Source organism: Dendrobates tinctorius, unplaced genomic scaffold (assembly GCF_039654945.1).
Source record: "Dendrobates tinctorius isolate UK_male_01 unplaced genomic scaffold, ASM3965494v1 ptg000211l, whole genome shotgun sequence".
NCBI lineage: Eukaryota > Metazoa > Chordata > Amphibia > Anura > Dendrobatidae > Dendrobates > Dendrobates tinctorius.
The window spans coordinates 5,379,898-5,405,882 of record NW_027361878.1 but is presented as its reverse complement, the minus strand read 5'-3'; the positions used below and the strand labels follow the sequence as shown (position 1 = coordinate 5,405,882).

The 25,985-nt window shown below is 46.0% G+C and overlaps 1 protein-coding gene across 1 annotated transcript in view; it reads left to right on the top strand.

Annotated features, from left to right (window-relative positions):
* LOC141058204 (intestinal mucin-like protein) overlaps window positions 1-25,985 on the top strand; it is a 219,251-nt gene that overhangs the window by 16,589 nt on the left and 176,677 nt on the right. Inside the window, exon 2 of the mRNA XM_073554351.1 lies at window positions 24,487-24,933. Coding sequence (XP_073410452.1) covers window positions 24,528-24,933 — 406 coding nt within the window. The 5' untranslated portion in view covers window positions 24,487-24,527. The remainder of the gene's footprint in view (window positions 1-24,486; window positions 24,934-25,985) is intronic.

Here is a 25,985-nt window from a genome sequence, read left to right as displayed (position 1 = left end):
CCAACACGAACTGAAGAGGTGGTAGGTGGTGCTGTACGTTGGCCTACGTCTTCAGGGTGTCTCTGCAACTCCAACTCGTGCTTGGTGCGCACATGTTACCACATATTTGTGGTATTGAGGTTGCTGACATTTCTCCCTCTTTTGACTCTCTGATGACACAGCTTGCATTTGACAAAGCAAATGTCATCTGCAACTGTGTCAAAAAAGGACCACGCACTGCAACTCTTGTGAGCGCCCGGTTTGCCTTTGGAAGGAGGAATGCTCCTAACGGGTGCCGAAGTGGAGGGTACAGGCAACCAAGTCTTCCCCCTCCCTCTGCCTCCTGTTTTGGCCGGTAGGGGAATCTCTTCCTCCGAGCTGCTCCCACCACCTTCCTGTTGCTCACGCCATGATGGGTCAAGGACCTCATCATCTTCCCTCCCCTCTTCAAACAGCTGCTTCTCCGGGGTTGTCTCGCCAGCACCGTACGCACCAGAAAGTGGCAACTGAGTCTCGTCATCATCTGATGCGTACTGAGGTGTGCTGACCATAGGCACTGGCCCACTCGCCTCTTCAGATTCAGAGGGACAAAGAAGTTGCGCATCACTGCATACTCCCTCTTCTTCACATTCAGGAATGCTGCTTGGCTGGCCCCCTCTTTCCAAGCCAACAGATTCCGAGAACAGAAGTAGAGACTGTGATGGCTCCTGTCCATGTCTCTCTGACTGCCTGGGCACTTTGGCAGGTGGTGAAGAGACAGATGGTTGCTCTTCTGTGCTCTGACCCTGAGAGGATGCGGAAGTAATTGAAGTCGATGCGTTAGCTGCCATCCATCCGACAACGGCTTCAATTTGTTCCTCCCGCAGCAGTGGGGTACGTTGAGGTCCTACAAAGCTGCGCATAAAGGACTGTTGCCTACTAAAACTGGGGGATGCTGATCCACTGGTGCCCGCAGCAGGCCCAGAATCCCCACGTCCTCTACCTGTAGAATCCCCACGTCCTCTCCCTGCAGAATCCCCACGTCCTCTCCCTGCTGAAACTCCACGCCCACGCCCACGCGCCTTACTCCCTGCCTTCTTCATCTTGCAAGACTGCTTAAGATAGGCAAAAAAGTACAAAGGGGGGCCTTAGTGTGCTTATTCCTGAACAGCTGGTTACAGGTACAAGAAACACTAATTTTATGAAGTGTGTGTGTGTGGACTAGACTTTAATAGGAGCTGATGTGGCCTACACAAGTTCCAAATGTAGTGTTTGGTGAACTTTTTTTGTGGTTTCTTTGTTGGAAACAAACTCAAAGTATGTGAACAAAGAATTGAAACTGATAGTATCACCAACTTTTTGGAGCTATTACAATGCAGGCAGGTAACCTACAATGCAAAAGATGAGGCTCCAAAAAAATTGGGTAATACTAATCTGGCTGCGCCGGCAGGGCACAAGCCAGAAAAAAAGGCTCCTCTATCTACTCCTATATAGTGTTTGCAACCAACCAATGTTGATGGATACGGATGGATGCACACTAATAGGAGAAGAAAAAATGAGCTGCACTCAAAGACAAATATGTGTGAGGCAGTGACGCACGTTGAGCGTCCTACAACCAGACGTAGCTGCAGGACACTCTACTCAGCGTGAGCTGCACTCACACACAGTCAGAGACCTCTCAGACAGCCGTCAACAGTGCAGCTAAGTGGGCACTGGCACTGACAGGCTGCAGAAAGGCTCCGCTGTGTACTCCTATATAGTGTTTGCAACCACCGTAGATGGAGACGGATGGATGCACACTAATAGAAGAAAAAATGAGCTGCACTCAAATAAAAATATGTGTGAGGCACTGACGCACGCTGAGCGTCCTACAGCCAGACGTAGCTGCAGGACACACTACTCAGCGTGAGCTGCACTCACACACAGTCAGAGACCTCTCAGACAGCCGTGAACAGTGCAGCAAAGTGGACACTAGCACTGAAAGGCTGCAGAAAGGCTCCGCTGTCTACTACTAGTGTTTGCAACCAACGTATATGGATACGGATGGAAGCACACTAGATTGAAATTATGTAAAAAATGCAGCTCAAAAATTAAAAGATGTATGAGGCAGCAGTGATCACACTGGGTGGCCTACAGCCTGACGTGGCTGCAGGACCCACTCCACAGCGTGAGCTGCACTCACACAGCCCTTGCAGACAGCTGTGAACACTGCTGCTAGGGCAAAGAAGGCTACAGTGGTGGTTTATGTAGCCTGGGTAAAGCACTAGCTGTTTGGTGGAATCGCTATTTCTAACTGTCCCTCACAGTCTTCTACAGCAGCCTGTCCCTAACTGAATTCACAGCAGAGTGACCAGAAATGGCGGCTGCGGTGGCTTTTATAGTGCATCATGACATCATTTCGGCAGCCAATCACAGCCATGCCAATAGTTAACATGCCTACATGCCTAACAGGATGTGCCCACACTTCGGAGGATTCCCATTGGCTTAATCAAAGCAAGCAGGCTCATAGCATGATGGGAACTTCCGATTCCGATTCCGGAATCCGATATGACAAAAGTATCGGAACTAAGTATCGGAATTCCGATACCGCTAATATCGGCCGATACCCGATACTTGCGGTATCGGAATGCTCAACACTAGTGGTAATCATATATCAATGCCCCATACTTTAAATTGACTTGAATCACAATTATGGTGAGTCTTAAAATGTCTTGGAATTGTGTTTAGGACATTGATATCATTCTCATTTTTAGCCGCAGCAATTCCCAAAACATGTATACATATTAGTCCTTAAACATACTCAAATTACATTCCAGACACAATTTTATAACTCACCCTCCAAATTAACGGAAGGAAAAGGAATGTATAGAATAATAATAGCCTTTATTAAATTCTCAAAAAATTCATACACTAATAACAAAATTTTACAGGATGCCTCATGTCTTGAAAACAGGCTGTGGGATTGCTATCTGTAGGTTAATTGTATTAGCCCAATTCACGTGAAGTCAGTATTTCCCTCTACTCCTCTTTGGTCAGACCTCATCTGGAATATTGTGTCCAGTTTTGGGCACCACATTTTAAAAAAGACATCAACAAACTGGAGCAAGTTCAGAAAAGAGCGACCAGAATGGTGACCGGTCTGCAAACCCTGTCTTATGAGGAAAGGTTGCAGGATTTGGGATTGTTTAGTTTGCAAAAGAGAAGACTGAGAGGAGACTTAATTGCTGTCTACAAATATCTAAAGGGCTGTCACATTGTAGAAGGATCAACTTTATTCTCATTTGCACAAGGAAAGACTAGAAGCAATGGGATGAAACTGAAAGGGAGGAGACACAGATTAGATATTAGAAAAAAACTTTTTGACAGTTAGAGTGACCAATGAGTGGAACAAGCTGCCACGAGAAGTGGTGAGTTCTCCTTCAATGGAAGTCTTCAAACAGAGGCTGGACAGACATCTGACTGGGATGATTTAGCGAATCCTGCTTTGAGCAGGGGGTTGGACCAGATGGTCCAGGAGGTCCCTTCCAATTCTACGATTCTATGATTCTAATTCAAATGATAAAATAGCTTGTTCAAACTTGATATAATATTCCAGATAATTTATAAAATGTCCTAATGTGTACCTATTCAAAGTTCATATATAAAAATCCTTAATAAAGTGCCTTAGTGCTAGAGAATGATATGCATGAGGTAGATATATAAGTGCAAACATTGGCCATTAGACAAAAAATCAGAAAGTACCCCAGTGCATGTAAAAAATGTTATAAATTTATCCAAGCATAATACCATAAAAAGTAAGGTGCATGAAGTTTTGTTTACCTTAGTGGACAGTCCAACTACTGTCATGTCGGACGCTGTTCACACCACAGCATCCGGCAGGCAGAGGTAGTTCCACCTCCAGCCACTATAGCCTCAGTGGCGCCGGTTTGATCTTCAGGCTCTCGGGGGTTAATCCTGCTGGAGACCAGGTTGGAAGGTTAGTCACGCCCACGGTCTTTAAATAGTCATACTGGCATATGGGCGTCGCCGATTATAGCTTGTGTTTCATACCAAGTGGTTCCGGTCTGGAGTGGAGGTGTTCAAGAGAGAGATTCATATCTGGTGTCGTATGATCCGTCGTTATCCTTTCTCCTTCCCATATTTGTGTTTAGTTGTGCCCTGTTCACATTACTGTTTATTCCTGTGTGTGTGCGGCGCAGTGCAGTTTAAGTTCTCCCTGTCTGTCATTATTTGTGTGGGAGCTTTGGTGGTGTGACTCCTCACTGGGTGGAGGGTGGAGGGTTAAGTGCAGGGCTGAGCAGGAGATAAGGAAAGGTCGGAGGCTCAGGCATTTGCACCTTCAGCAAAAACCCTGGGTTGAGGGTCAGACAGGGTTTCCCCTAGTAAAAGGGACACCACAGGGGCCCCGGGTATTTCAGCCTTAGTTGAACTAAGCCCCCGTGACAACTACCTTGTCTCCCACCCCAATGCGCGTTTCAACGTTGTCTTCTTCCGGGGGCATGTTTCAAGGCACGAGACATCCTGTATAATGTTATTATTGTATGAATTTTGTGAGAATTTAATAAAAGCTATGATTATTTTATACATTCCTTTTCCTTCTGTTACTTTGGAGGGTGGATTATAAAATTGCCAAAACATGTTAATGGATACAAACTTTGAATTGTCTTGTAGTAAGATCAATGTAAATCTTAGGACAAGGGCAGGTCGCAAAGTAGATCACTGCTTTTGACATACACGTGATGTGATGTTTGATTTTGTATGACCGGGTACCATCATGGTTAGTGAACGTGTTAATATGTTCCACATTATTAGGACATGCCACACAGTTCCCACATGGATTGCAACCTGGTTCTAAAGTAGGGAAATTGGCCAAGAAAGTGGGCACAGGAGCTGCTACATAGTGGCTTTTAATAAAATGATCACGCAGGTTCTTAGAATGGTGAAATGTAATCTGTGGTTTATCTGGTAAGTATTTCACCAGGACCGGGTCAGCATGGAGAATAGGCCATGAGTTAGGCTACTTTCAGACTAGTGTTCTGAGGCGCAGCGCAGGGCCGCCACTAAGCTCCACCCCCGGCTACGCCTCCTCCGGCCAGCTCCTCCTATGATCGCCTGACCCTGCATGCGATCACCGTACCCTGTTATGAATGAGTCACCGAGGAGGACAACAAAGGGCCAAGTCCCAGAAAACCAGAGAGGTTGGGTACTATGCAGATTGCAGATCCCTGATCCTATCCACACAACTAGCAGTAGCAGTGGAGCGTTCCTACGATGACCTAGATGCCTCGTCACCGCTGGAAGACTACATAAGCCTAAAGCAAGAAAAGGGGAAAACTAACTGCCCCAGAGCAGACCCCAAAGGAATAGACAGCCCCCACACATGTATTGACGGTGAAACAAGATGAAAACACAAACACAGGCAGGAAAATAGGCTGAGCAAACAATGGGGCCCAAACTAACTATAAAAGATAGGAAAGGAAAGACACTGTCTGCAATCTGCCAAAAACCTTACAAATATAATGTCCAACACGTCTGATAACAAAATTAACCCTGAAGTCACTAGACTTCTCCCTGTTGTGAGCTCATCTGTACATTCACCTTTTGTGTCCAGGGATCTCCCTCTTCTGGTGAAGGAAGGTAGTGAGGCTGATTTGGACGAAAGAAACCAAACACCTGATCAGGTGGATTGTGACTGGGTAACAGGAACTTCAGATTGGATATAAGGTAGCTGACGCCCTTCTGAGTGGCTGGTGACTTCTCTGCTGGATTCTTGGAGACCAGTCTGATTCCTGCTTCCCAAAGATAAGTTTTTGCTCTGCTATTGAACTTATTAGTTTTGGTTTTGTTTACCTTGTTTTTTGAGTTCAGCCATCCCCGGCCGGGGATGTGCTGGATTCTTATTCCTTGATCAGTGTTTTCTTTTGCTCTGCTTTCAGAATATTCTGCGTGCTGATATAGGGTTTGAAGTCTAGAGACTTCAGGGTCCTTTTTGCTTATCAGTTGTGTTGGTAATATTTTTAGCAGGGTTTTCTCGGATTGCAGACAGCAGCTTTTCTGTCCTGTCCTTTTTAGTTAGCTTGGGCCCCATCGTTTGCTCAACCTATCTTTCTATCTGTGTTAGTGTTTTCATCTCGTTTCACCATCATTATATGTCAGGGGCTGCCTATTGCTTTGGGGTCTGCTCTGGGGCAGTCAGTTTTTCCTTTTTCTCTCTTTAGGCTTATTTAGATCTCCGGCTGTGACGAGGTGTCTAGGATCACCGTAGGAACACTCCACGGCTACTGCTAGATGTGTGATAGGATTAGGGGTCTGCAATCCGCTGGTTTCCAACCTCTCTGATTTTCTGGGCTGAGCTTGTGTTTTGCTTTTTCCTCCTCGGTGACTCAATCATAACAGAATCACCAGCCATACCGCAGATTCTAGAGTACTCAAAAGCAGGAAGGACTTGTTAAAAAAAAAAAAAAGTGTCAAAATTTTTTTTGTGTGTATATTTTTTCCTATTTTTCTCTGAGGCCGTAGGAGGAATATTTTTTTTATGATGGAGTTTAAGCAATTGTCTGATCGTGTGGAGCAGCTTGCTGCTGAAGTGCGAGGAATTTCCGCCTATCTTGCTCATTCACACGCTGATGAACCAAAAATCCCCACTCCTGATGTGTTTTTGGGGATCGGTCTAAATTTTTGAATTTTACGAATAATTGTAAATTATTTCTTGCCTTGAAGCCTAACTCATCGGGGAGCTCTGCGCAGCAGGTTAAAATTGTCATCTCCTTGCTGCGCGGCGAATCCCAGGATTGGGCGTTTTCATTAGTACCAGATGATCCTATTCTAACTAATGTGGACGCATTTTTTCAGGCCTTGGGGTTGTTGTATGATGAACCTAATGCGATTGATCAAGCTGAAAAGACCCTGTTGGCATTGAGCCAGGGTCAAGATTCTGCAGAACTGTACTGTCAAAAATTCCGAAAGTGGGTGGTCCTCACAACTTGGAATGATGGTGCCTTGGCAGCTGTCTTTCGGAAGGGTTTGTCAGAAACCGTAAAAGATACTATGGTGGGATTTCCTGTTCCCTCTGGTCTTGATGATTCTATGTCATTAGCCATTCAGGTTGATCGGCATTTACGGGAACGTAAAATTACACGGGAAATGTTGCCACCTGTTGAACAAATGTCTGAACCTATGCAATGTGATAGAGTTTTGTCTAGGGCGCAATATCAGGAGTTTAGAAGGCGTAATAAGCTGTGTTTTTTCTGTGGAGATGCCTCTCATTATTTCTGTCTGCCCTAAACGAGAGAAACGTTTTGCACACACATTTGCTGTAGGTGGTGTACAACCTAAGTTTCTTCTGGCAATTATTCTGATCTGCTCCCTGTCCACATTTACTGCTAAAGCCTTTGTGGATTCAGGAGCGGCCTTGAACCTAATGGATTTGGATTTTGCTAAACGTTGTGGTTTCCCTATGACACCCCTGCGGACGCCTATTCCTTTGAGGGGTATTGATGCTACTCCTTTGGCGAAGAATAAACCTCAGTTTTGGACCCAGGTGGTAATGCGGGTCGCCCCAGACCATCAAGAAAATTGCAGATTTTTGGTGTTGCATAATTTGCATGATACCTTCGTGCTGGGGTTCCCCTGGTTGCAAATCCATAATCCAGCTTTGGATTGGAAATCTGTGTCTGTGGTGAGTTGGGGTTGTCGGTGTGCTCTTAATGACACTCCTGTTTTCTCCACCTCTCCCCAGTCGCATGAGGTTCCTGACTATTTGGCTGATTTTTATGATGTGTTTAGTGAGAGTAAGGGTGGTTTCACATTAGCGCTTTTTAAGCGCACGCACGGCCGGGGGTAGCTCCACCCCCGAGCCGGCTCTCTGCCCGGCGTGCCCACCCCTTGCTTGTAGCGCCGCCTCCTAGCGCACAGCGGCGCCTGCGATCGGCGCACACTATCTTTAGCATAGGGTGCGCAGATCGTGCGCAGGCCGTGCGCTAGTTGCGCTTTGACCTGCGCTGCGCACTTTTGACGGTGCGCGCCAAAATCCAAAAAGTTTGATTTTGGCGCGCACGGCGCACCATCAAAAGTGCGCAGCGCAGGTCAAAGCGCAACTAGCGCACGGCCTGCGCACGATCTGCGCACCCTATGCTAAAGATAGGGTGCGCCGATCGCAGGCGCCGCTGTGCGCTAGGAGGCGGCGCTACAAGCAAGGGGCGGGCACGCCGGGCAGAGAGCCGGCTCGGGGACGGAGCTACCCCCGGCCGTGCGTGCGCGTAAAAAGCGCTAATGTGAAACCACCCTAAGTCTGCGTCTTTGCCTCCTCATAGGAGTTATGACTGTGCAATTGAGCTGAGTCCGGGATGTAAATTTCCCAAGGGTCGACTTTTTAATTTATCTGTACCCGAACATGAGGCTATGCGTTCTTATATTAAGGAGTTGTTGGAGAAGGGTCATATTAGACCATCCTCTTCACCCTTGGGTGCTGTTTTTTTTTCGTGGCCAAGAAGGATGGTTCATTAAGGCCCTGTATTGACTATCGCTCCCTTAACAAAATTACTGTTAAATATCAGTATCCGTTACCCCTGATTTCTGACCTATTTTCTAGAGTTGAAGGTGCTTGCTGGTTTACCAAGCTTGACCTCAGGGGGGTGTATAATCTTATTCGCATTAAGCATGGGGATGAATGGAAGACAGCGTTTTATACTCCGGAGGGACATTTTGAGTACCTGGTGGTGCCTTTTGGGCTCACTAACACCCCTTCTGTCTTCCAGTGCTTCATGAATGATATTTTCCAGGATTTTATGGATACATTTCTGATCATCTATTTGGATGATATTTTGATCTTTTCCAGGGATTGGGACTCTCATGTGGAACATGTTCGAACTGTGTTCCGGATATTGAGGGAAAACTCCCTGTATGTTAAGGGATCGAAATGTCTTTTTGGTGTACAGAGGATTTCATTTTTGGGATTTATTTTGTCTCCGTCAACTATTGAAATGGACCCGGCCAAGGTACAGGCCATTTATGATTGGGTTCAGCCCACTTCTTTGAAGGCTCTGCAGAAGTTTTTAGGTTTTGCTAATTTTTATCATAAGTTTATAGCCAATTTTTCTGTTATTGCCAAACCATTGACTGATTTGACTAAGAAGGGCGCTGATTTGCTGAATTGGTCTCCAGAGGCTGTTTCTTCTTTTCAGGAGCTGAAGCGGAGGTTCACTTCTTCTCCGATTTTGCGACAACCTGATGTCTCACTTCCATTTCAGGTGGAGGTGGATGCTTCAGAGACTGGTGCAGGAGCTGTTTTGTCCCAAAAAGATCCTGTAACATCTAAAATGAACCCCTGTGCCTTCTTTTCCCGAAAGTTCTATCCTTCGGAACGCAACTATGATGTGGGGAATCGAGAACTGTTGGCCATGAAGTGGGCATTTGAGGAGTGGAGACATTGGTTGGAGGGAGCTAGACATCAAGTTGTGGTCCTCACTGCCCACAAGAATTTGATCTACCTTGTGTCGGCTAAATGCTTGAATCCGAGACAGGCCAGGTGGGCCTTGTTTTTCACACGTTTTGATTTTGTGGTCTCCTTTCTTCCGGGCACTAAGAACGTTAAGGTTGATGCCCTCTCTAGGAGTTTTTTGGCTGATTCTCCTATTGTGACCAAGCCTGCTACCATCTTAGGTGAGGGGGTGGTTCTTTCTGCTATCTCGCCTGATTTGAGACGTGCTCTGGAGAAGTTTCAGGAGGATAAGCCTGAGCATTGTCCCAGTGGTAGGTTGTATGTTCATGACCAGTGGAGGAGGAAAGTGATGTCTGAGGTTCATTGCTCCACGTTGGCTGGTCATCCAGGTATTTTTGGTACTAAAGATTTGGTGAGTCTGTCTTTTTGGTGGCCTGCCTTGTCTCGTGATGTCAGAAATTTTGTGCAGTCCTGTGGGACTTGCTCCCGATCTAAGCCTTGTTCTTGTCCTAGTGGGTTGTTGATGCCTTTGCCGGTGCCCAGGAGGCCATGGACCCATATTTCAATGGATTTTATTTCTGATCTGCCTGTCTCTCAGAGGATGACTGTTATCTGGGTGATCTGTGACAGATTCTCTAAGATGGTCCATCTTGTACCACTCCCTAAGTTGCCATCTTCCTCAGAGTTGGTACCCTTGTTTTTGCAACAGGTGGTTCGCTTGCACGGGATTCCTGAGAACATTGTATCGGACAGAGGAGTTCAGTTTGTCTCTAGATTCTGGAGGACCTTTTGTTCCAAGTTGGGAATTCAGTTGTCCTTCTCCTCTGCATTTCACCCTCAGACCAATGGGCAGACGGAGAGAACAAACCAGACTTTGGAGGCTTATTGGAGATGTTTTATATCTGCTGATCAGGATGATTGGGTCTCATTTTTACCCTTGGCCAAATTTTCTTTAAATAATAGAGCTAGTTCTGCCACTTTGATGTCACCCTTTTTCTGTAACTTTGGGTTTCATCCTTGATTTTCTTCAGGGCAGGTGGAGTCTTCTGCCTGTCCAGGGGTTGACACTGTGGTGGAAAGAATGCAGCAGATTTGGGACCAAGTGGTGGATAAGTTGTCTCTTTCCCAGGAAAAGGCCCAGCGGTTTTCTAACCGGCATAGGACCATTGGTCCCCTGTTTTAGGTGGGTGATATGGTCTGGTTGTCATCAAAGAATATCTCTATGAAAGTGGCTTCTAAAAAGTTTAAACCTAGATTTATTGGACCTTACAAGATTTTGGAGATTGGTAATCCGGTCTCTTTTCGGTTGGCTCTTCCTGTCACATTTAAGATTCATAATGTGTTTCATAAGTCCTTGTTGAAGAGGTTTGTTGAACCAGTGATTCCTATGGTGGCACCTCCTGACCCTGTGTTGGTTGAAGGTAACATGGAATATGAGGTAGAGAAGATACTGGATTCCCGTCTGGCTAGACGGAGACTTCAGTATTTGGTTAAGTGGAAGGGTTATGGTCAGGAGGATAATTCCTGGGTCTCTGCCTCTGATATTCATGCCGAAAGATTGGTGCGTGCTTTTCATCGGGCTCATCCTGATCGGCCTGGTGGCTTGGATGAGGGTTCGGTGACCCCTCCTCAAGGGGGAGGTACTGTTGTGAGCTCATCTGTACATTCACCTTTTGTGTCCAGGGATCTCCCTCTTCGGGTGAAGGAAGGTAGTGAGGCTGATTTGGATGAAAGAAACCAAACACCTGATCAGGTGGATTGTGACTGGGTAACAGGAACTTCAGATTGGCTATAAGGCAGCCGACGCACTTCTGAGTGGCTGGTGACTTCTCTACTGGATTCTTGGAGACCAGTCTGATTCCTGCTTCCCAAAGATAAGTTTTTGCTCTGCTATTGAACTTATTAGTTTTGGTTTTGTTTACCTTGTTTTTTGAGTTCAGCCATCCCCAGCCGGGGATGTGCTGGATTCTTATTCCTTAATCAGTGTTCTCTTTTGCTCTGCTTTCAGAATATTCTGCGTGCTGATATAGGGTTTGAAGTCTAGAGACTTCAGGGTCCTTTTTGCTTATCAGTTGTGTTGGTAATATTTTTAGCAGGGTTTTCTCGGATTGCAGACAGCAGCTTTTCTGTCCTGTCCTTTTTAGTTAGCTTGGGCCCCATCGTTTGCTCAACCTATCTTTCTATCTGTGTTAGTGTTTTCATCTCGTTTCACCATCATTATATGTCGGGGGCTGCCTATTGCTTTGGGGTCTGCTCTGGGGCAGTCAGTTTTTCCCTTTTCTCTTTTTAGGCTTATTTAGACCTCCGGCTGTGACAAGGTGTCTAGGATCACCGTAGGAACACTCCACGGCTACTGCTAGTTGTGTGATAGGATTAGGGGTCTGCAATCCGCTAGTTTCCAACCTCTCTGATTTTCTGGGCTGAGCTTGTGTTTTGCTTTTTCCTCCTCGGTGACTCAATCATAACATCTCCCATTATATCAGCACTCTGAAATATTCTGAGACAGAGCAAAAAAGAGGCCAATCTAATAAGGGACTAAAAAGCAAATTGGCAAATACAGATAAATAAGAGTGGAAATTCAGCACAGCCCCCGCCGGGGCTGGCTGAACACACAAAGAAAACTGAATAGACCAACAAAATCAAGTGTGAACATTACAAAAAACACAGCTTTGAGAAGGCTGGAACAGAGCTGAAAACCAAGACCTCAGAAGCCAGATGCAATCACCAGCACTGATTTAGGGCGTCGGCTGTCTTAAATCCAGTCTAAGATTCCTGAGGTCCAATCGTCAACCTCATTATCAGGTGGTATTAAATCAGCCTCTCTACCTCCTGTTACCACCAGAGGGAGTCTGGAAGGAGAACTCAGTACTGGTGGACCAGAGAATGAACTCACAACAGTACCCTATATTTAGCGTTGGGTATGCTGGCCATGCGCTGGTATGATTTTGCCGGCGCTTGCACCCTTTTGGCGCTGCGCCGAGCGCACAAAAACACACCTTGTTGCATTTTTGTGTGCTCGGCGCAGCGCCAAAAGGGCAGCGTCATGCGATCATAGGAGGAGCTGACCGGAGGATGTGCAGCCGGGGACAGAGCTTAGCGGCGGCCCTGCGCTGCGCCTCAGAATGCTAGTCTGAAAGTAGCCTTAGCCATTGTCTCATAGCATTAGCCTGTGCATTAAATTCTGAAAAAAATCTCACTTTATTATTAATGGCAGTTTTTTTACTAGTGCTGTCTAGCTTGAGGACTGAAGTACGAGCTCATGTGTCGTGGTCGTGCGGGCCGGGGGTACTCGGTAGCCAGGCAGTCTATTGGGGATATCACAGTGGTGATAGCCCAGCACCGTGGCCCTGACCAGACAAATAAAAGGGGAGCATTTACAAGGAATAATAGTTTATGGTTGTATCGTGACACCAGCTGAGGTGTCTGGCCAGGGATGGACAGCACTGCAAGTTGGGTCCCCAGGGGATAGATGGTAATGCAGCAAGATGGGTCACTCTCCTCAGCAAGAGCATGCCTCTGGGGTGATGATGAGGGTTGTAAGGAGCAGTGTAGCAGAAAGAAGCAAGGAGGTGAAGGAATTCATTCTTTAACCTTTACTGATGGTAGATGCAGGTTGAATGCAGGGGTTCTGGTCACTAGGTCAAGGGTTTGGCTAGTCTGAAGCAGCTGGAGTCCACTCCAGTAAATGGGTATAATGAGCCTTCCTTTGTTTGCTCATCTGTCTGAAGATTCAATGGCTTATGAGCTGATCTGTAATCCTTGCTTGTGTTCTCTATGGCAGCTACAGCCAGCCTACTTTGTGGGCTTTTTTGGAAGCTGTTATCTGTCCCAGCTCTGAACCCTCTATAATGTGGTGCTTCTAATCTCCAAGGGGTGACCCAAGGACCTGCAGTCCCTCGGTCTCAAGATTCTGCTCCAAAATCTGCAATTGCTGGTTGCCCAGGGGTCTCCTGTTGTTTTTTTAATCCTAGGGTGAGCTTTCCATAGCACCAACCCCGGGACACTCCATGTGCTCCTTTCTTCCCTTCCTCTACACACTATCCTCCCTCCTTACTCCTCCCTCCCAGCCAGAAGAGGCAGTCACTCTACAAACTAGAGGCTTGTGCTCCCTCTTCTGGACAGGGATGTGCTTGTGTGTGGATGCATGGTTTACTTAGTGTAGAGAGCTCCATTTACTTTCAGACATGATACCACTACAAGTTAGGGATGTGATTTTGTGGCGGCTAGAGATGAGCGACTTTGCCTTTTTTCGGGTCGAGTCGGGTTTCATGAAACCTGACTTTCGCAAAAGTTGGGTCGAACGCAATCGGCCGATTATCGTGAAAAGTCGAAGGCCGACTGAAACACGAAACCCAATGCAAGTCAATGGGGAAGAAAAGTCGGCAATGAGTGGAGGACAGGAAACACACCTACAGTGCCCATTTTAATGCCAAAAACATCAATTCTTTATTACTTAAGCTTGTCAACCTTAATTTACTTTATAATAATAGTTACGCATTGAAAACTGGGGGTTATTTGGCTAAAGTTGTGGGGGGGTAGTGCTGGCTCCAGATTTTTGTGGGCCCAGGGCCAAAGAGTGTCAATGGGCTCCTTTAACACATGACACAATTCATGATCCTCTGATACGGCAGAGAAATAGCGGTATAGTACAATGAAAAATACTTCACTTCTTACATCACATGACTGATATCCATTTTAAATTCTCCAATAGCTCCGAAAACGGACAGTATATTGCTCCATACAGTATTATGGCCACCGCATAGTGCGCTATACAGAGTAATGAGGCCCATATATTTCTCCATACAGAATCATTGGTCCCATATAATGTTCGATACAGTATATGATGAGCTCCACATAATGCTACAGTATATGTTGGTCACCATGGATGAAGCTCCACTGTCTTATGGGCCCAAATAATGCTCCATATATAATGGGCCCTATTTCTAATGCTCCAGTGTATAATGGGCCCTGTAAATGCTGCTCCAGTGTCTGATGTCCACCTTTGGAATGCTCCAGTGTATTGTGGGCCCAATATATCATTCTCCAGAGTATAGTGCTCCCCAAAAATTGCTCCCAACCTTTAAAACAATTAAATAAGTCTCCTCGCTAGGGAATTCCTGTACTAGTCTGGACTCCTCATCGTCCCCATATTCCATCTCTATGCACTTGGACTGTTTAGGCAGAGGGCGTACAGACGTGATGTCATCGCGCTCTCTGACCAGAATGTCACTGTCAGGAAACGCGGAAGACGTCACGGCGGTGGAGCAGGGAGAGGTAAGTATTTCAACTTTGCAAGTGCTGTGATCCTGAGCAAGCAGGGGGGCCCTACTCATTGGCGACGGCACTGGCACAGGGCCCCTCATAGTACGGCGGTGTGTCTGACAGCGGGTGGACCCTCCCACCGGCAGAGACACTTTTGCGTACTATGAGGGGCTCTGTGCCAGTACCGTCGCCCATGAGTATGCCACCCCACCTGCTCAAGGAACCTGCCCTTTCATCTGCACCTTCCTCTTTGTCACTGTGTAAGGTGGTATAGTATGCGGGAAGGGGAACCTGAGTTTCATCAAGGTCAGATTCTGGCTCTGTAGAGTGCGAGGGGAATGTAGTGGTCTGGGTCAATGTACCAGCAGAATCATCTAGCAGTGGCTGGGCATCAGTGCACTTGTGGCACCCCCAGGAGTACGGTCGCCACAGTGGCATTACCTTCCTCCTAGGGAGTGTGATGTCATGCTTGGGAGCAACGAAGGATCTCTCTAGCAGTTAAACCAACAGACAACACAATTCCCACTCCAGGCCAGCAGGGAGAGCTCTGAACCTCACTGCTGAGGAGCTGCTCTCTGTGGTCTGGAGGAGGGAAGTTAGGGCAGTTTGTGAAGGGAAGGGGAAGTGTGTGGACGTGAGAAGGGGAGCTGGAGGATGAGCAGAGTTAAGGCTCATTCCTAGCTGGAGCTCATGGTCCGGATTCCGGTCTCCGAGTTTTTTGGGACACTGACGGTCCTGCAGCAGAAACCGGAGGAAGTAGCAGCTGTAAATGCTCTGTTCCCAACTAAGGCTCGGAGGCCCCAGCAGCAACTTGTGTCAGCCAGAAGGAAAAGGCTACGGCTGCCAGCCATACGAGAAAGTTTCAAAAGAGAGTCAACAGGGGGAACTTTAGTGAACTCAGTACTGAGAGTACCTCAGATAAGCGCTAGAACGGAGGCCACACTACCTATCTGCAGAGAGAGAACTCCTAATTTGCTTCCAGGCTGACCAACTCATTCTCCATCTTTACTCTGGGTCCTGGACGGCACTTACCAAGTACAGGTAAATGAACCTCACGACTGTGTCTGTCATCTTTCTCCTGCACCTGGTGCATGGCTCTGCTACATCCTGCACTGCACACCATCTACCAACTCTTTCATCTGCCCTGCGACTATGGCCCTACCTGTGCAGGGCTTCTACATCTTAGCTGCATCACAACATCTGTCCCAGAGAAGCAACACTGCAGCGCTGGTCAATCTGATCAGAAACCACAGGTGGCGTCACGTATGATTCATCTATAAACGTTATTCACCCCTTTGCATGGACGCCCAGGGCCATGAACCGGGTCACCACCACTGTGACACATCCCTCTGAGACACCAGCCTGCTACCGATTAACCCCACTGCCCTGGCTGGCCACCCACACTCCATGTCAGATTCATCTTGGACTGGGGAATTCACGATTTGACTTGATAACCCAGGCATGGTATGTGAGAAAAAGCTACATGGACTAATGTGAAGTGTGGCCTGCTGCATCATTCACTTTTGTTGGGGGTGAAGGACACAAGGAAAGGGGTTCTTCCTGACCAGGAGCCAGCACTTGACGACTCAGTGCTTGCATTTTTTGAAACTTCAGAAGAGGAGGGCATATTAGCTGGAGTCTGTTTCGGCAGTGTAAGCCAAAACCAGTTCCTGATGCTCCGGCTATAAAAGTGGTTAACCTACTCCCAGAAAAGGTAGCCTTCCAGGCGTTCCGGAGCTAGACCATGACGCAGGCTCAACACCTCCTGCCTTAGCTGCTATTGTGCTTTTGCCACTACCAGCAGATGCACCACCACCATCAGTACCAGCTGGCCCCCCCACGCCCACGTCCACAGCCTCTTCCACCATACTTCCAAATTTTGGAGAAAATGTACCCAAAATAACATCAGATATATGGTACTGTATCAGAAGCGTACAGCTCTATACAGTCAAAGGATAATTGTCAATCTCCCTATATATTTCATGAGTCACACAGAGATGCTCACAGGCTCATTATGGATTAGACAAGAATATAAAAAGTAGAAAAAGGGTACAGTAGCAGGTATATATAGTATAGTTTAAACATTCTAAATCTCCATATATATTTCAGGAGGCAGACACAGATGCTCTCAGGCTCAGTATGGGTTACAACACAATATAAAAAGCCGTAAAACAGAAATGGATCTGAAGGGTACAGATGTATACAGTGTAGGGGTCATTGTCAATCTCAGTATTTATTTCCACAGTCAGAAACAGACTCTCACTTGGTCAGTTTGGATTAGACCAGAATATAAAAAGCAGTAAATGGGTAATGTATCACAAGCAAAGAGCTGTATACAGTGTTGGGGTAATTTATAAATCTACATATAAATTGCAGGAGTAACCCACAGACTCTCACACGCTCAGGATGGATCACACCACAATATAAAAAGAAGATCCACATGAAATAATCACACATGTGGGCCAATGATACACTTAGAGTGGTGGGTGGAGGAGGACTTCCTGGCAGAAAGGGTACAGTATCACCAGATACCAGGTATATATAGCATAGTTTAAACATTAAAAATGTACGTCTATATATCAGGAGTAGTGTTGAGCCACCCTGCTAGTGTTCGAGCTCGGTTCGGTTCGTCGAACAGGAGGGAAGTTCGTCGAATGTTCGTCAAACGTTCGACAAACACCGTCGAACCCCATTGAAAACAATAGCAGGCAAACACAAACACATACAAACACATAGAAAACAATTACAAAACACCTTAAAAGGTGTCCCAAAGCAGACAAAATGCTCAGAAGGCACAAATAACATATGGAAAAGGGCAACTACATATAGAAAAGAGGTGGAGGAGTAAAAGGAGGAGGAGACACAAATATAGGCATGTCATGCCCTTATAAATTCAAGAAAGGCTGCAATAAAATCTAAAATAAAAAAAAATCTAAATTTCTAAAATCGAAGACGATCATATACCTTCGGACTTCCCACCATAAATTATGCCAACTGCCGATCGGGCGGCGTTATTCCCACGACCCTCCGAACAGCGTCCATGAAGGCAAAGTGTTTGGTCTCCGGGGGCAGTATGGTTGCAAAGCTGAACCTTAAAGGAATGTCCACAAGGGCACCACCAGGAGTGGAGCCTGTGGCTTAAATGGACTCCACACGGGCAACCTCAACCATGCCAGCCACGGAAAGGATGGACAGATTGCAAGTTTTGTCGATTCTGTGGGTGGTGGTGCATGGCTGTTTTTAGTTGTGCTAGCGATTTGTCAGCTTAATTCCGTTAACGAACGAGACTCCGGCATGCCCCCGCGGTCCGCGTCCAGCTTACTAGAGGGACACGAGCGAGGTCGAGCAATAACATGTCTGTCATGCCCTTACATGTCCGGGGCTGCATGCGCGCTACACTGAAAGGACCAGCGTGTGTCGCTTACAGGTGCGGATAAGCCGCTGAACCCCATTAGTGATGGGGATCTGGGATTCCAATTCTTCCCCGCGAACGAGGATTTCCCAGTAAGTGCAGGTCAATCGGAATTCTGGAATTAGGCCTAACTGGCATTCCAGAAAGAATGTGAAAAAATTAAGTGTCCAAACCACAGGTGCTGTAGCTTGCTTAACAGCTGGGCTCCTCTGCTGAGTAGCACGCAGTTCTTACATAAACAGGCGGCATAGCTTGGTTCACGGGTGGACAACTCTGCTGAGTAGCAGACAGTGCTTACATAAACAGGCGGCATAGCTAGGTTCATGGGTGGGCTCCTCTGCTGAGCAGTAAGACACAGGTAGAAGGCCCAAAGTATTCACTGGGCTAAATGGAGTTAAAAAATGGTTCTTACATAAACAGGCGGCACAGCTTGGTTCACGGGTGGGCTCCTCTGCTGAGTAGCAGACACAGTTACTACAACAAAAAAGGAAAGAAGACCACATAAAAATGCACACCACCGATATATATAATAATAACAGGAAAAGCTTTATTGGCAACAATATAAATTTAAAAACATGTAAAAACAAACAGGGAATACAATCCCCCTGTTAGTCCTGATCAATACAATAATGAATTGAGTCCCATGCATATATCATCAGCATAAATAAAGGAACAAAAAAAGGAAAAACATCCACAATAATGTGTATCCATACGATAGATGTAAATATATAATTACACCAAAGAGCCCCTAATGGCGCACAATCCTAATCAAATTGCCCTAATGCTGGAGACTCAAACAATAAAATAGCCTTCACGTGGAAAAATACCATGGATCACATGTCAATCACAGCTGAAGTGCCACATAGTCTAATAGAATATATAACATCCACAATACTTGAGATGAAGGTCTAGAAAAAATATATATAGACCAGCGCACAACATGTGCAAAAAATGGTTCAATCCCATAAATATGGATAAATAAATAAAGGATGCTGAGCTGCACACATAAAACCACTTGAATGAGTAGTAATAAAGTATCAAATAGGCAGATATTATTCAAGAAGCCATGATAATACCAAGTGAGGGAGAACATCGATATGGGAGGAGAAGTAGTTTGTAACCATAGTTGACAATTCTATCTCCTGTCACTTTCAATCGATGCAGTATTACCAGTCGTGTGAGCGGTACTTGAAAAATCAGTCCACAACATGGTCATGAAACCCCTGTGTCCAACGCCACTTCGGCTGTGTGCACCACGAACACCTCTTCCATGTTGCCCCCTACGGCACGTGGGAGAACCATCACCGCCACTGTGTGCTGGGAATGCCTCAAACAAACGGTTTACCAGAGTTGCTTGTTTGTTAGCCAATATTAGCTCTAGGTTCTCCTGTGGCATGATGTTTTGGAATTTGCCTTTATAGCGTGGATCCAGGATGCTGGCCAACCAGTAGTCGTCATCATTCATCATTTTGGCAATGCGGGGGTCCCTTTTTAGGATCTGCAAGGCATAATCACACATGTGGGTCAATGTTCCAGGTGTCAATGATGCACTGCGAGTGCTGGGTGGAGGAGCGCTTTCTGGCAAATCAACAACCCTCCAGTCACGCACAAACCCTGTACCTGATCTTGCCACGCCAACATTTTCTCTTGCCCCCTGAGAAGCATCCTTCTCCCCTAAATAATCATCCTCATCATCCTCCTCTTCCTCTTCTTCCGCCATCTCGTCCAGGAGAGTTCCCTGAGCAGACAATGGCTGACTGTCATCAAGGCTTCCCTCCTCCTCTTCCTCCTTGGCTGCAGACGCCTGCTCCTTAATGTGCATCAAAGTTTGCATGAGCAGACGCATAAGTGGGATGCTCATGCTTATGATGGCGTCATCAGCGCTTACCAGCCGTTTGCATTCCTTAAAACACTGAAGGACTTTACAGAGGTCTTTCAGCTTTGACCACTGCACACCAGACAGCTCCATGTCTGCCCTCAAACTGCCTGCCTGTGTATCCTCCCACAAATGCATTACAGCCTGCCACTGTTCGCACAGCCTCTGAACCATGTGCAGGGTGGAGTTCCACCTTGTTGCAACGTCGATAATTAGGCAGTGCTTGGGAAGGTGGAGCAATCGCTGCAGCTTCTGCATACGACTGGAGTGTACGGGTGACCAGCGGATGTGCGAGCACAGTCTTCGCACCTTATGGAGCAGGGGTGTTAACTCCGGATAATTATTGAGGAAGCACTGCACCACCAGGTTCAAGGTGTGAGTCAGGCAAGGTATGTGTCAGAGTTTTGAAAGGGCTATGGCTGCCACAAAATTCCGGCCATTATCACTACCTACCTCGCCTGCCTCAAGATGTAGACTGCCCAGCCATGACTCAGTTTGTCGCTGCAAGTAGTCGGCCAGTACCTCCGCTATGTGTCTGTTGTCGCCCAAACACATCATCTTCAACACAGCCTGCTGACGCTTACCACTAGCTGTTCGATAGTGGGACACCTCGTGTGCAACACTGGCAGCTGCGGATGGAGTGCTCGTGCGACTGCGCTCTGTGGATGAGCTTTCGCTTCTGGAAGAGGAGGAGGGTCGAACGCCTACTGCCAACTGTTTCCTATACCGTGGGCTAGGCAACACTGCCCCACTGTCGCTGTCCCCTGTGGACCCTGCATCCACCACATTAACCCAGTGTGCAGTGATGGACACATAACGGCCCTGGCCATGCCTACTGGACCATGCATCTATTGTGAGGTGCACCTTTCCACTCACTGATTGCTTGAGTGCATGGACAATGCGGTCTTACACATGCAGGTGGAGGGCTGGGATGGCTTTTCGGGAAAAGAAGTGCCGACTGGGTAGGTCATAGCGTGGTACTGCCTAGGCCATGAGCTCGTGGAAAGCTTCGCTTTCAACCAACCCGTAGGGCATCATCTCTAACGAGATTAGTTTGGCAATGTGGGCGTTCAAACACAGTGTACGTGGATGAGAGGATGAGTATGTTCTTGTCCTACTCAGAGTCTCTGGTAGGGTGAGCTGGACTTGAGAGCTGCATATGGTGGAACTAGCGGTGGACATGGCGGACTGAGAGAGGGTTGGTGATGGTGTTGGTGTTCTTGCTGATGGCTTAGATTCAGTCTTTTCGTAGCAATAACATTGTGATTCCATGACTGTTTTGGCCTTGCGACGACACCTCAACATTTGCTGCTGGTGGTGTACTAACCGGTGGGCTTACAGTGGGGGAAGCAATGTAGCGTTGCTGACTACCTTCATTCAGAGCAGGTGCACATGTGGTACGTGAGGTTTGGTAGTCCGTCCACGCTTGTAAGTGCATGGTGGTTAAATGTCTAAGCATGCAACTGGTATTCAAATTTCTCAGATTTTTCCCTCGGCTAAAGGTCTTTGCGCACTTCTTACAGATAACCTTTGCCTGATCATTAGAATTTTGTTCAAAAAAGTGCCACACTGCACTCTTCCTACTATGGAAGACATTTTGAGGCCTTGCACGCTCTGCTAATTTGACCGTCTAGCCAAGCTGTCCTACAACTCTTTTGGTTTTTGTAAACCATTTTTGGACTGCTACGCGACTGCCAGATAACTGCTGTTGCGATGTCGATGCCTGCTGCGGATCCTCCTCCTCCTGTTCTGAGCTATTGTCAGCAGCACCCTCTTCCCCCAATGGATGCCAATCTGGGTCAACAACTGGGTCATCCATCACCTCCTTTTCAATTTCATGTGCACCTTCCTCTGTGTCACCGTGTAAGGGGGTATAGTATGCGGGAAGGGGCACCTGAGTTTCATCAGGGTCATATTCTGGCTCAGTACACTGCGAGGACAATGTAGTGCTCTGAGTGAATGTACCAGCATGAAAATCTAGCAGTGGCTGTGCATCAGTGCACTCCATGTCAGATTCATCTTGGACTGGGGAATTCACGAGTTGACTTGCTAACCCAGGCATGGTGTGTGAAAAGAGCTCCATGGAGTAATCTGTAGTGTGGCCTGCCGCATCCTTCACTTTTGGTAGTGGTGAAGGACACAAGGAAAGGTGTTGTTTCTGACCAGGAGCCTCCACTGACGACTCAGTGCTTTTATTTTTTGAAACTTCAGAAGAGGAGGCGATAGAGCTGGAGGCTGTGTCAGCAATGTAAGCCAAAACTTGTTCCTGAAGCTCCGGCTTTAAAAGCGGTTTACCTACTCCCAGAAAAGGGAGCCTTCGAGGCCTTGTGAAGCCAGACGATGACGCAGGCTCAACACCTCCTGCCTTAGGTGCTATTATGCTTTTGCCACTACCAGCAGATGCACCACCAACATCAGTACCAGCTGGCAACCCCCGTCCACTTCCACGGCCTCTTCCACCATGCTTCCTCATTTTTGCAAAAAAATGTAACCAAACTACCACCAGCTATATGGTACTGTAAAACAAGGTACAAGGTGTATATTGGGGAGAATTGGAAGCTCCCTGGAGATTTTAGGAGGCTGAACTATTATCTCAGGCCCACTATCGATTATACCTCAATTTAACAGGCTGAAATAGGCAGGTGTGTGACCAGGTACAAGGTGTATATAGTATTGGGGAGAATTGGAAGCTCCCTAGAGATTTTAGGAGGCTGAACTATTATCTCAGGCCAACTATAGATTACACCTCAATTATGAATTTGACCCACCCAATTCGCTCAACTCTAGTGGCAGCCAGACAACAGGAGCGCCACATTCCCCCCCCTAGTGAATCACAGTACGTTGCAGACTGTAAAGACATACAATACAAATTATTAACAATTAAGACTTGTTCATAATAACAAACATTGCATAAGAAAAAAATATAAAAATGTTATAAAAATTTTGAACAGTGTGTTGGTGAATCACTGCCCCAAGCAACCTTTTAATTTGAGGTGTCATCCCTGGGCGTGGCTACAGGGCACACAGACCATATTTGCATAGTCTCTCCGGTCACGCCGGCAGTTTTTGAGGTCTCCTGACAGTGCAAACTTTGGTTATGTTTCAAAAGTTCCTGGATTGCACTTTGTTGTCCTTGCCTGAAAATCAGCAGGAAAAGGCACCTTAAGGGGCGCAACTATTCACGGGTTAATCCTGGTCACCACATAGTCCTATGACCATACATGTCCACTAGTATTCAACTCCAGTCAGACTTATAAATTCTTACAATAGTCTTTGTAGGCAACTAAACATAGTGGTTATGGGTCTCATATCAATCCATGTGGGTGCAAAACTTTTCAACAATTTTAAACAATGTTATGTTAAAGAATACTTTCACTTATGTACAGTTTCTAACTCTAGGGAAGTACTCTATAAGTTGAATTTATTGCGACTAGGGGGTCTGTCCCTGTGTACGACGCTGGGATCTACGCAATACTGGGCCACCTGCTGACCTTGTACATTTACTTCAGGTGTGACAGGTTCATTGCTGACAGTACTTCGGTAGGATTTACGCAATACGGGATTTTCTGCGACTGTTTGAACCTACCAGGGCTACGACAAGCTCACTGCTGGCATGGGGCAAGTCCTCTTGATCCGAAGCAGGTGAAGCATCGATAGCTAGGGTTAACTGCTCCTCTTCAGGAGCCCCAATGTCTCTGATGTTTCTGGCATTATCAACTGCTGGAAAGTTAGAACTGGCACTACTACTGCATTGTTGACTTGTGTCCAGGACTGGTTAAATTCACCTAAGATTGTGTGAAACTTTGGTGCAGTGCGAAGGGGCTGGACCTCTCTGACCTTTCCCGGCGCCTGCGCACTGCAGTACTTTGCTCTGCCCTCAAGAGGGCAAAGAAGTGAGCCTGCACCGGAGCGCGATGCCGGGCAACGATGAAGCAAGCAGGAGGGCGGCATCAGAAGAAGATGGGGGACCCAGACCTGCGACACCCATCGGACTGTACCACACCAGACCGCCCTCCCCCTTCCCCAGTGAGTATAATAAAACTTATTTTTCTTATCTTTCTGGTCGGACCGGGGGCTTATCTACAGCATTACAGAATGCTGTAGATAAGCCCTGAAAGGCAGTGGCCACATCTTATAACGGCCAAAACAGGTGACAAGTTCGCTTTAAGTGCACCATCCCACCTCAGCAATTGTATTTTTGTATACCGTGTCATCTGCCTTTATGGCTCTGTCTAAGGGAGCTTACTGTGGATGGGCCAAAAGGATGTTTTTAAGTAACGCTTAGCTTTTGTAAATTACTTATTCTTTCCACTATTATCTTTGGGGAAAATAATGGATATTCAGATGGGACTTGATAATTTCACACAGATACTGTTTAGATTTTATTGTCACTAAATTATATTGATTGAATGACTAGATAAACTATAATATACAGCAAAGAAGCTGTACAATGTTTGGTGCTGCCAGACGAATATTGAGTTTCTACCATTTATGATAATGTATTAATAAAGAATGTGTTTTTTTCTTTTATTTTGCTAGTGCAAGATTCGACCACCACTTCAACTACCATCATAACCACTATGACACCTTCCACTGCACATAAAAGCACTATAGTAATAGATACTGTTGCACCTGAAATTAGTACTACTACCACCACTACAACCACCCCTATGACCACACCTGAAATCAGTACTACTACCTCCAGAACCACACCTACTACTACACCTGAGAAAAGTGCTACAACCACCCCTACTGCTACACCTGAAACTAGTACTACTACCACTACTACAACCACAACTTCTACTACACCTGAAATCAGCACTACTATCATCCCTACCACAACACCAGAAATCATCACTACTACCACCCCTACTACAACTACTAGTTGTGTTACGACAACTCCAGAAGTCATCACCTCCACTGAAACAACCATCAAGACTTCCACTGTATGTGTCTGTTGGTTCAATGAGAAACCATATCTACCAGGTAGGTTGTTCCCAGATTTGAAAAATTCTGCATTTAAAACCAATTTAATACTAACAACTGTGTTCACAAGTTTTTAATTTAAAATTTGCTTATACTTAAGACTTGCATACATAAAATAGGTGATAAATGGTAGAGTAGGTCCGACAGATGGGAACCTCTTATCAACATAATGGAAGTGGAACAGTGGTCAAGCATGAATGGCACTACACCATTTAATATCTCTGGCACTGCTGAAGATGGTTAGCTGAATGAAGTTTTGGATCATCTCCTCTGGTGCCATAGACAGTGAATGGAGTGGTTGCATGCATACTTAATAGCCTCTTCACCTATCTATTGAGTATGGGACTCCCCATTGTGGTGACGGGGTAGAGTTGGGCAGCAGTCGGGCCTTCACAGTTATGCAATGCATTTGAAATTTTGCTCAAACTTTCTATGCTCAAGAAACGCAACATTAACCCCTTCCAATTTTTTTTTTGCTTTTCCTTACCCTTTTTCCATGAATCATACCTTTTTCTTCATCCTTTGATGCAGCCATCTTAGGGTTCATTTTTGCAGAACAAAGCTGTATGATGCAATTTACTTTTTCATGTAATGTGCAGAAAAAACTGGGGAAAACCCCTCCAAGTCTGGTGAAAAAATGTGTTACTTTTTATCTTTTTGACGAACAAAATGCATTTCTGGCATTTTGATTTTTTTTTCTTTATGGCATTTATTGTAGTTTATTTTTTTTTTTATTTTTCAAATTCAAAATTGTATTACTTTTTACAATAGAAAGAGTATAACAGCAATCATACATAAGTAAAGGCGTCATAGGTATATATTAGCTCCGGTAATGCAATTATGCTTTGACCGTGAGATTAAAATCAATAACTAAATGGAGAATCCAGATGATCATACTGTAAGACGTACAAAAGATCTTCTAAAACCTAAAAAAAATTACAATTGGCCAACATAGTTACTGTATGTCTTCTCGAGTTTAAAACCATTTTCCTTCAATCCTATAACCATAGAAATAAAGTAGAACTGTCATTATAAAATCAAAGGTTAGTAAA